The 12,330-nt window shown below is 40.4% G+C and overlaps 1 protein-coding gene across 1 annotated transcript in view; it reads left to right on the forward strand.

Moving 5' to 3' along the window:
* ABCG8 (ATP binding cassette subfamily G member 8) overlaps window positions 1–12,330 on the forward strand; it is a 39,686-nt gene continuing 27,356 nt past the window's right edge. The window contains exons 1-4 of the mRNA XM_069071777.1: window positions 1–179; window positions 366–537; window positions 4,564–4,656; window positions 7,586–7,742. Coding sequence (XP_068927878.1) covers window positions 1–179; window positions 366–537; window positions 4,564–4,656; window positions 7,586–7,742 — 601 coding nt within the window. The remainder of the gene's footprint in view (window positions 180–365; window positions 538–4,563; window positions 4,657–7,585; window positions 7,743–12,330) is intronic.

A 12,330-nucleotide genomic window follows, 5' to 3' on the forward strand; every position in this document is an offset into this window, starting at 1 on the left:
ATGTTTTCAGCCACGCTGTCAAATGCTTTCAATGAAGATGAGCACAAGGTCAGCTACCGCACTGATGGTAAATTCAACTTGAAAAGGCTACAAGCCAAGACCAAAGGAGAGGGAGTGCTGGTGCATGGTTTTCTGTTTGCTGATGATTGTGCACTCAATGCAACTTCTGAAGCTGAGATGTAACAAAGTGTGGATCAATTCTCCGCGGCTTGTGCTAATTTTGGTCTAAAAATTAACACCAAGAAAACACAGCTGCTCCATCAGCCCCCACCACACCATCCATATGTGGAACCATCGGTTACAGAAAATGGAGAAGTCTTGAATGCTGTGGATAAGTTCACTTACCTTGGTAGTGTGCTTTCCAGGGATGTACACATTGCTAATGAGATTGACACATGCATTGCCAGTGCTAGCTCAGTGTTTGAGAGGCTCCAAAGAAAAGTAAGGGAGAGAAGAGGTATTAAACTGACCACCAAACTGAAGGTCTACAGAGCTGTGGAGCTGACCTCCTTGTTGTATGCCCGTGAAACCTGGACAGTATACCGGCACCATGCCAGGAAACTGAATCACTTTCATTTGAATTGTCTTAGGAAGATTCTGAAGATCACCTGGTAGGATAAGGTACCTGACACTGAGGTCCTTACTTGAACTAAACTGCCAAGCATTCAAACAATTTCAGAGAGCGCAACTCCAATGGACTGGCCATGTTGTTCGAATACCAAACATACACTTGCCTAAAAGACTATTTTATGGAGAATTCACACAAGGCAAGCACTCATAGGGTGGTTAGAAGTGATACAAAGACACTCTCAAGAGCTCTCTTAAGAACTTTGAAATTGACTATATAACCTGGGAGACACTGGCACAGGACTGCCCAGCATAGCATGCCCTCATCAGAAGAGGTGCTGTGCTCTATGAGCAAAGAAGAATTGAAACAGCTCAGAAGAAATTCGAGATGTGCAGATTTAGAGAATCCACCCCAAATGTTCACATGGACTATTTGTGCCTGACCTATGGTAGAGCATTCTGAGCTCATATTGGTCTGATCAGCCATAGTGGGATGCATTATAACTTGCCTCTAACATTAGTGATATCATTTTGGTTCTCTTCAAGAACAAAGGACAATAACCAATCAAGCTTCTTGCTATTGAATAGAGCTGGAGGAAGTATCTGATTGGGTTCCCTACAAACTGATCACCCAATCTCACCTGGGCCCTTCCTTCTACTCCTCCTTAATTGTTTCTCCAGCTCTCTTACCACAGAACCTATTTTAAATCTCTATACCCCCACCTCAATCTTCCCACAGTACCTGCTTCCCTCTATCCTTTCAGCAGAGGACCTCATACTTCCCTGAAAAAATGGAAGCCATTAGTGGAGAACTCCCTCTTGCCCCACCACCACATCCCTCCAACACTATTCTCCAGTCTCTCTTCTATTTCAACTTTCTTCTGACAAGATGGTCTATCTCCCTGCTAACACCAACCCCTCTCTCAATGCACCCTTGACCCCGACCTTCTCATCTCTGCCTCCTAACTTCCCTGGCTTCCTTCCATTTTCAGCAAAAGTCTCATCTTCTACAGGATTGTGCCCCAAATCTTAATGCCTTTCCTCTGAGATTTTCACCAGTTTATCGTGTGTGTGCGCACATGTGTGTGTATGTGTGTGTATCTTGTTTATACATGATGGTTGGCATATTGTCTCCTCATTTTTCTAGAGAGGAGGGACTATTTCTCAATTTTCTTCATACCCCTAGTGTTTAACACAGTGCCTGGCACATAGTAGGTGCTTATGTAACCCTGTTCCAAGCCTGTTGGTATGGTACTCTCTCCTTACTGGTGGAGAAGAATGTCTTGTGCAGGGTCTGGGGCAGGATTGGTAAGGAGGCCAGAGAACTTCAGTTTTTAGCCAATCTTGATCAAATAGTGTAGACTTTGAGGGAGGGAAGGATATTTTGTACTGACTGTTCTTCCTATACCACCTCAGAAAATAACTCTTTTTAAAAGCTGATTAAAATGGATATCACATTGACATCACATTAGTGAAGAAGTGTTGAGCTATAGTACTAGAAAACCACCCCCAGTCCTCTCAGGGTAAACCCCTAGACTCCTGAGGGTAAATGTAGCAGCCTTGTCCTGGGCCCCAGTCTGCCAGTGCCAGTAGGGTCTAGGAGAATAGCTCCAGAGTATCTATAACATCCTTAGCTAAACTTTTAGAAAAATCCACCCAAACTTGTGGTTTCACGCACTTTCCTCTCACTCTCTTCTAAAACCTCTGCAATCTGATTCCTGAGAGATTTAACAGCAAAATAGAATTGGAGCTGGTCCATCAAACCACTGACTTGAACCTAGAACTTTCCTTGGTTCTGGTGCTTAGCATAGGGCCGAGAACATGGCAGGCATTTAATAAATGCTCATTGACCGACTGACTGGTCCTGAGGATATCTCTAGATTATACCATGTTGGCTCATGTAATAGAGTACTAGAACCTAAGTAGAGGTTTGTCTTCTCCAGTGATTTCAGTGATAGGATTGACATTTGGAATAACCATTGTATCTAAAATGTAGCACCCATACATGTAGATTGTTTACATCATTAGGAATTGTCCATCTAACACAATTTTCTTTAAAAAGTGATAACACCTTGCTTCCTTTGAAAACCAAATATGCTCCAAGTGAGACCAAGCTCTTTATAGGACAGAATAAAATGACATTTCTCATAGGATGGTGTCTTACAAACACTATGTATTGAAGTAAAACTGTTCAAATTTATTCCTCTTTACATACTGTCTATTTAACTTCTCCTCATCCTTAATCCTGAGTCAGGAAAAAGAAAGAACCATCTCCAGGTAAGTATTGCCAGCTCCCTGCTAAGTCCTGGAAAGAGAGTCAGCTTGGGTGCTTCTGCCATCTGGAGATTATCTCCTTAATACAAAAAGGCAGGTGACACTTTCCAGAGCCATAGGATTTAGAGATTTAGAAGTCTAGCCCCCTCATTTAATTTTAATATTATTTATTTCAATTTACTTTGAACTTTTATTCTGAACATATATAAGCATTTCCATATATGTGGTAGAATAGAAAAGGCACTGGACACAAAAATTGTGAATTTCTTTTATGTGTAATTTGTTTTTCTTTTAAGATATATAATAAATTCAATATGTAACTTTCAAAGCTGTCCTGCTTTTCTGGGATCCCTGAAAGTCTCCCTTCTCTTCTCTTCTGTGTATTTAAAAAATGCTTTAATGACCTTCATTTATTTCTCTTTTTTTGGTCTATCTTATCCCTAACCCCTACTTCCCTTTTTGCCCCATCTTATTTAAAAATTACTAAAACTCTTGTAACAAATATGTAGTCAAGAAAAACAAATTCCCACATTCATCATATCTGAAAATGAAAATCTTATTCTGCATCTTTAGTCCATCATCTCTTTTAGTTAGGAAGAGGGTAAACATGTTTCATTATCAGTCCTTTGTAATCATTTTGGTAATTGCGTTGATCAGGGTTCTCAAGTTTTTCTTTATAATGCTGTGATTATTTAATAAATTGTTCTCTTGGTTCTGCTCATTTCACTCTGTATCAGTTCACAGAGCTCTTTCCAGGTTTCTCTAAAGCTATCCCTTCAACCATTTCTTAATAATAATAACAACTAGCATTTATATAAACACTTCAAGGTTTTGCAAAGTACTTTACATAAGCTATCTTATTTGAGCCTCACATTACCCTGTAATGTACATGTTATTATTATCATATATTTTACAGATGATGAAACTGAGTCCCAGAGAAGTTAAGTGATTTTCCCAGGGTCATGTAGCTAGGAGTTGAACCCAGGTCTTCCTAATTGTGGTTCTATCCACAATACCAGCTAGCTACCTAATAATATTCTGTTACATTTATATGCCATATTTGATTCAGCCATTCCCCAATTCCTTTAATTTCCAGTTCTTTGGCACTACAAAAAGACCTGCTAGAATTATGTACCCATGTGTCCTTTTCCTTTGATCTTTTTGGGCAATGGGCTTAGTAATGATTTTGCTGGGGCAGTTTAGAGACTTTGGGAACATAATTCCAAGTTGTTTTCCAGAATCCAGTCCCTTCATTTTAAAAATTGGTATAATCAGAGCTCAGGGAGAAGAGAAGACTTGTCCCTCACATCCTAAGTAGCAGAGCTGAAATTTCAATGCAGTCTATCTGGTTTCAATCCTAGGGCTCTTATCTCCACTCTTCCACCCCAGTTTACTGATGCTAGTGACCTACTATACGGACAGTATCCTGATTGTTCTGATTCAGTCTGTCACAAAGAATATCAGTCAGAAAGAGAGTTGCCCTACCATATGTCTCCTGCCATGGAGAAGGCTGCTAACTTGAAAAAAGACCTCAGCAATAACAAAGTTAATGATATACAGAAAGCCTTTGGCTACCCCTTGTAAACATCAATCCCTTCAACCCTCGAATGGGGAACCATACAATCTTACTAGGTGTTTTAACCAATATTTGCTCCTTCCCTCTTGCCTCTTCACTAGCCCAGAAAGACCTCCTAATCTGTAATTTATTTCCTACAAATACAGGACAGCGTTTTCTTCTCTGAAAATGACAACAGTCTGTATTTCACATACAGTGGCCAGTCCAACACCCTGGAGATCAGGGATCTCAACTACCAGGTAAGAGTACAAGTAAATACTTTACATAATAATTTATGACCGTGACTGGTGGTCTGAGCATTTCCTGGAAGAAAATTCAACAAAAGAAACAAGAGTGTAAAACTCCACGGGTCAGACCTCTTCTCTGAGGATAGTGAAACAGTATACTCGCTTAGAACTATTCCTAGGTGATACAGTGGATAGAAAATTGGAATTAAAAAATATATATATATATTTCAAATTATGCCACAGATATTTATTAGCTGTGGCAAGGAACTTAATCTCTCTTAGTTTCAGTTTTCTCATCTGAAAAATGAGGATAATAATAGCACCTACTTCCCAAGGTTATTGTGAGGACCAAATAAAAAAAAACAAACCGTAATGTAATATACTTTGTAAATTTTAAGATGCTATCCTTATTGTCATCATCAAATAAGATAACACATGTAAATTACTTTATGAACATTACTAATGCTATATAAATGCTAGCTATTATTATTATTATCAAACGAGAGGACATGCAAAGCATTCTGCAGACTTTGAAGTGCTGTATACAGCTTGCTAATATCAAATGAGATAATATTAAAGCAGCTGTACAGATCTTAAGGCACTATATAAATACCAGCTCAACTTATCCTGGTTTCTGTTGAATTCCTCTTTCTGAGGAAGCCATCCCTTACATTTCCTCAACTATGAATGTTACTTAGCAACCTCAGCTAGAGGTTGTGAGATCCAAAGGGAGGAGGCTCAGGCTAAGGGTTTTCAGGGAGGAAAGGATTAAATATGATTATTCAGCAAAAACAAAGCAAGGTTTACTCAAGAAAATGAAAAATCACCTTTTTTTTTTGCATTTGCATTTGCAAAATTCACAGGTCCCCTTACTCAAGACTGGAGACCTCTTCTTTCCCTCTTGCTCTGACTATCACTAGGCAGAGAGTGAATGGGAGCCCAGACTGGGGAGGGGCGTGCCTGGGATCTCCTACTTGGCTGCCTGGACGGGATAGGCCAAGTGGCACAAACAAGCTGGGCCGTGGCCTGTATCATTCAGAAAGATGACACGCAGACTTGTCTGGGGATTCAAGCTTATTCAAGCTTTGTTGCTATTTATGCCCTTCCCAGTCTCATAATCCTTTGGTTTGCAAATTGAGATGTTTTTGCTGTCTTGGTCTGGACCTGAGATTTCATGGAGGTGGGAAGATCCCTAATGAAGAAACTCCCTTTATTGATGCATATCAGCGACCGCTCCACAATTTTGCATCTTAGAGGAGGGATTTTTAACCTTTTTTGGTCATGGTCCTCTTTGATGACAATCCAGAAGGATGTTTTTTAATGCATAAAATAAAATACAGGGGATTACAAAGGAAACCAGTTATACTGAAATACAGTAATTGTCATATTAAAAAAAAAACAGACCAAAACTTGTTCATAGATCTCCAAACCCCTGTCTTAGAATATTACTCGGGACCACTAGTGTCAGGGGTGGGAGCAGAACCCACTTGTATGATAGTGCATCTGTCCAACATGGCATCTCATAACAGGATGAATCACATAATTGTGCTCCCAACAAATGCTGCTTCAAGATAGCACCCCTAAAATATCATAAGAACCCCACCACTACATGGCCAGACCTATGACTGGTCCGGCTGGGACCAGACCAGTTCAGGCCCCAATTTTGTTTCCTCATTACATCAATGGATCATAATCCTTCTCCTTCCTTATCTCCAAGCCCTTCTCATAACTCAACAGGGTGTCCAACCTGGCTGACTTCCACTCCCTCCCTATTGAATGACTCCTTGTAGCATGCTAGATATTGTTTCATTCCTTGTACCTGTATCCTCAGGCCCTAGTACAGTGGCCCTGGCCTACTAGCACATAGTAGGTGCTTAATAAAAATTATATAATATATATTGTAATATATATACTGTGATACAAAAGGACATTTTACCATAGTGGATACATATATTATGCAATATATAATTATTTCATCAAATATAATGATTTTATAGGCTATAATAACAACCTGCTTGTAGCTACCTCACTTTCTGGGTTCAACTGTGTCTGACCTACAGCTGCTGTCTATTCCTTTATAGATAGCAGATATGTTGTTCTTTAAATCTATTTTATGTGGGCAGCACTAGGGTTTTAAAGTTTTGTTGTTGTTTAGTTGTGTCCAACTCTGTGACCCCATTTGGGGTTTTCTTGGCAGAGATACTGGAGTGGTTTGTCATTTCCTTCTCCAGTTCATTTTACAGATAAGGAAACTGAGGCAAACAGGGTGAAGTGACTTGCCTAGGGTCACACAGTCAATAAGTGTCTGAGGCCAAATAGAACTCAGATCTTCCTGACTCCAGGTCAGGCGCTCTATTCACAGCATCACCTAGCTGCTGTAAGATTCAAATGCTCATGGCCATCTGAGGTCAAGAGGAGGGAAGAAAGAAAATATGACAAACAGCCAGGGAACTAAAAGCATGAAAGGTACCATCAAATAAATTTTTAAAGACAAATTCAGTTTGAAGAGCAAGACCATGGACCTCAAGACACAAGCCCCAGTGGGGGAAGAGACTCCAAGACATTTCATGGTCAAGGGGAGACAGAGAGGGCAGGACACTCAGAACGGCAGCTGCAGAACATATCATAGGAGGAGGGAGCACAGTAGGGCTTGGCTAGGGAGAAGCTAGCAGAGGGAAGGAAGCATACCAGACATTATTACCTTATTATACTCATTATTCTTGCTAACTAGGGACTAAGCTCTGATATTTCTATCTGTTGCTTATTTCTCTAAATTTTGGATCCTCTAATTTGTGTCAGTACTCCATCACCCTACCCTAGTTACGGTTCTGGGCAGTTGGACAGAGGCCGTTGAGATGAGTCTAAAAAGATTCTATGATATACTCATCCACATGACACTGACCATAATTTAAGAGTATCCTCCATCCTTCCCTTCTCTCAGGTTAGCGGGGCCGGCCAGGCACCATGGTTCGAGCAACTTACTGAGTTCAAAATGCCTTGTTTGTGGAACCGAGACCAGGATTCCCCTGTGCCTGTGATTCAGAATCTGAATCTGAAAGTGAGGAGTGGCCAGATGCTGGCTATCATGGAGAGCTCAGGTATGCATCTCTTCCCAACAGGAAGGGGACAACAGTGCCAAGACCACTTCCACTGGGGACCCAGAATAGAAATGAATGAAGAACTCTTCCTAGATGTCTATCTACAGCAGCAGCAGGCACTCATTCAGGATGGCTCTACCAGCCTCAGGAAATGAGCCTGGCACCATACAAAGACATCCTAAGTACTGACTGGGAACAGACCCATCATCCTAACACTCCTCTCCCCACAGACAAGTTTAACACCCTTTATTCATACTGTTGCTATTGTTGTTTTTTTTTTTTCCCAATCATGTCCAACTCTTCCTGACCCCATTCCCCATTGGGGATTTCCTTTGTATAGATCCTGGAGTGGTTTGCCATTTCCTTCTCCAGTTCATTTTACAGATGAGGAAACTGAGACAAACAGGGTTAAGTGACTTACCTAGGGTCACAAAGTTAGGAAGAGACTGAGGGCAGATATGAACCCAGGTCTTCCTCCCTCCTGGCCAGGCACTCTCTACTGAAGCCCTTCAAATTCATTAGGGTAAGAAAAAGTCTTACTAATAAGAAGAATAATTCACATTAATATGTGTTTTCCTAACAATGAGTCAGTGAGCTTGGTTGCATAAGGATGGCAAAATAGAAAGAGTTCTAGCTTTGGAATCACAAGACCTGAGTTCAAATCCTGGCTCTGGTATTTATACCTATATGACCATGGAGAAGTTGCTTCATCTTGTCCAGGTATAGGGTCCTCCTCTGTAAAATAAGGGGGACAGGAGAGTTTTAGATGAGATGACCTCTCATGTCCCTTCCACCTCTTCATCTAGGAACTTACAAATGAATCTTTGTCTCATAGGAGCAAAGCCCCCAGGCATAAGGCAGTTTTCAATGTACAAGAGTTGATGGTTGTAAATGGAACAGTTATGTTAACTTTTTATGTCTGATGACAGAATTTCCTTTTATATTACAGCATTATTCTAGTTTAACCCACCAGTTTATCAATTATAATCTAATTTTGTTACTCTTGGGGCAGTGGCTGAAATGAGATTCCCCAACTTATTTGACCTACCACCTCCTTAAAAAAAAATTACTCATTGCCACCCTGGAAATCTTTAAACCTTTTTTTTTTAAATTTGCAACATTTCAAAAGAATATACTTTTTTTAAAATGGCACATCTTAAATTTAATAATTTATTGTAAATTTGTGGGGTTTTTCCTGCATTGAAATTTTGATGACACAATATTGTGTCATGTAACTGTATAGTATCATATTGTAAACAAGTCATTACGAGCGCATATTCCTGCCAATGCATGCTGGATTTCCTGACGATGCCCAACATGCTCTCCTGCCAACACTTACTTGTTAAGAACTATCAGCCAACTTGACCACTTATCAATTATAACTTGCTTTTTGTGTGTTTATTTGGAAAATAATGTAATCACTACGACTTTAATTCTGTTACACAACAGATGAAACACTTATGAACGGTTTTTCAAAATTTTCTTCTCTTCTTTCCTTATGCTTCTACTGTCCCCTTATTTTTATTCAATGTCCCCCAATTGCACCCGAGGCTACTATTACACCCCTCCCCCAGATCATTCAAGCACTCCCTAGGGGCAGTAACACCCACTTTGGGAACCCATGCATGTAGCTGTATACCTTCATGTTCTGAAATTAGAATCAAGAGTTTCTATCTTTGAAAAAGGCATAAATTGAGGTAAGGTTATTTTAAGAAATCAGGCCTTGGATGAAGCCCACAACGCTCCTAAGTGTAGCCTGAACCAGATTAAAATCTAATTGGGAAATATTTAACAAAGTAAATGAAAATACATTAAAACATAGATAATAGCACAGTTTAAAACTAAGTCAATAGGCAGTAGGCAGAGCTTCTTACATAAGGTTTCATGGCCCCTGTATCCACTTGACACCACTGTTCTACATAAGCCTGGTCACTGGGGACCAAACAGAAGGTCATCTGAGCAAGGATGGGACTTAGCAAAGAGTCAAAGCACATGTTCAGGTCCATGGGGGGTAGCCCAGCCCAGAAAATCAGCAGTTCCTCCATAACCTCTGCTACACATGCATTATCTCTCTTGAACCTCACAACAACTCCATCAGATTGATACCAAAGACATTTTCATCCCTATTTTACAAATCAGGAAACTGAGGCCCACAGAAGTTACATGACTTACCCACAGTCACATAGTTAATAATCATCACTAGGATTTGAAACCAGATCTTCCTGACTCCAAGGTTAGTCCTCTCTCCACTATACCACACTGCCTCCCTCAAGGCAGCTAGGGAGGTTCAATGGCTAGCATGCTTAACTTGGAGCTGTGAAGATCTGAGTTTTAATCCTGCCTCATAAGCTTACTAGCAGTGTGATCCTGGGTAAGACACTTCAGCCTCAGTTTCCTCAGCTGTAAAACAGAGAAAACAGTAGTACGTTCCTCACAGAATCAAAAATTCTATTTTATGGAGAACTCACACAGGGCAAGTGCTCACATGGTGGTCAGAAGAAGTGATGCAAGGACACTCTCAAGGTCTCTCTTAAGAACTTTGGAATTGGGACAGCTAGGTGGTACAGCGAATAGAGCACCAGCTCTGGAGTCAGGAGGACCTGAATTCAAATCCGAAATCAGACACTTAACAAAAAAAAAAAAAAAAAGCCCTGTGACATTTGGGAAGTTTCTTAAACCCCAATTCCCCCCAAAAAAAAAAAGAAAAAAAAAAAAAAAGAATGTTTAGAGGAGGGTATGTGGAGCAGTGAGTATAGCACTGGCTCTAGAGTCAGGAGGACTTGAGTTCAAATCCTGCCTCAGACACTTAACACAAAAACTAGCCGTGTGACCTTGGGCAAGTCACTTAACCCCAAATGCCCTCCAAAAAACATAAAAAAAGAAATGTTTATAGCTATAGATAATTTTCCAAAAAAAAATAATTTTGGAATTGATTATGTGACATGGGAGACACAGGCACAGGACTGCTCAGCTTGGCATGCCCACATCAGAGAAGGTTCTATGCTCTATGAACAAAGCAGAATTTAAACAGCTCAAAAGAAACATGAGGTGTGCAAATTTGGAGAATCTACCACCAGTGTTCACATGGACTATTTGTGCCCAATCTATGGTAGAGCTTTCCGAGCTTGTATTGGTCTGATCAGCCACAGTCAGATGCCCCATAACTTGACTCTAACATAGTGATGTATTTTGGTCCTCTTTGAGAAGGAAGGACAACCATCTCCACTTCACAGAATAGTTGTGAGAGTCAAAAGAGATAACATAAGCTTTACCAACCTAAAAATGCTAAGTGTTTTAAGCCCACCCATTTGCTGAAGCTGACCATGTGGTTTGGTCACCTTTCAAAATTCAGTTCTCGACTCTTAACAGAAAACTGAGTCAACAGACCCTAAATTAAAGAAGGAGGCATAATTGACTTGTGTGAGGAAAATGTTTTGGGGTCACTAGATTGAAACTCTGGGCATCACATAGCCTGCAGTGAGTGAACAAGACACCTGCAAAGAGAAGAATTTTTTCAGACACATGTTGGAACTTTCCCCTGGCTCAAAAAGCACTTGAAGAAGAAAATTAGTCTATACCCCCAAAGTAATAAATAGTAATGAAATCAAAGTTGTTGTACCTGGGGGAACATCACTGATAAAAGTAGCCATTCCAATGGAATCATACATGACTCTTGTTGAGAGAACAACTGAGTCTGAATGCCATTCAGTAAACTGGTCTTAAGCAATTTTTTAAGAATTTATGATACACCTTATCAAATGCTTTTGTGAAGTGGATCCAAATTGCCCCTTTACTTCTTTTTATCAATGGCAACGAATATGGCATTCTAGAATGAAGGGCTTTAACTGGACAGCAAATGATGACTGTCTTTAGGTACTTGTTTTAAATTTAAAAAAAAAAGTACAAAAGGGAAGGTCAGAACATGCCTTTCTACTGGGCTGTAGTTTAAAAATAATTTCCAAACCTATTATTTCTTCTTTTTTTATTCCTCCTCCTCCAAACAGGCTTGAGTTTTGCATTTTTAAAAGACATCCTATTAACGTTCCAAATTAGTCATTCCCATAAAACTAGCTTCTGAACCAAATACAATTTGAATGATGAGACGTTTGCTGGCAAGTCAGGGAGCCAAAAATAGTTTAGCTTAACAATGCAATTAACTCCGGCCGTTCTCCAGAAGAAGACGAAGTGGGGTTGGGAGGCTGAGCATCTTTCTGGCAAGCAAAAGTAAAGCCATTTAAAGGATGGTCCCTGGGGTCTTGCCTCCGTGAGAATCCACTCAAAGTCATATTCTGACCCTGGCGTGGTCAAGCCCTGCAGCTTCAAACTATGGCCACAAAAAAGTCCCAAGTTCAGAGCTGATCTTGAGGGCTGGCCTGTGTGTCCAGGCTAGACAGCAGTTCGAAAAGGTGGAGCCTTGAGGCCACCTACGTCTTTCTAGGTCCTCAAGTGCGGCCCTTTGATAGTCAAACTCTACTGGATTTCCTTTAATGCAGCTGTGGCAAGAGCAGGCGTTTATTTGACCAGGGTGGAAGTACGGGATGTTAATTCATTTGGGGGTTGATGAGGGGGGGATCTGATCTCCAGTGAA

Source organism: Petaurus breviceps, unplaced genomic scaffold (genome assembly GCF_028583685.1).
Source record: "Petaurus breviceps papuanus isolate PSGF00001 unplaced genomic scaffold, PetGlider_PUasm1.0 90842, whole genome shotgun sequence".
NCBI classification, from domain to species: domain Eukaryota; kingdom Metazoa; phylum Chordata; class Mammalia; order Diprotodontia; family Petauridae; genus Petaurus; species Petaurus breviceps.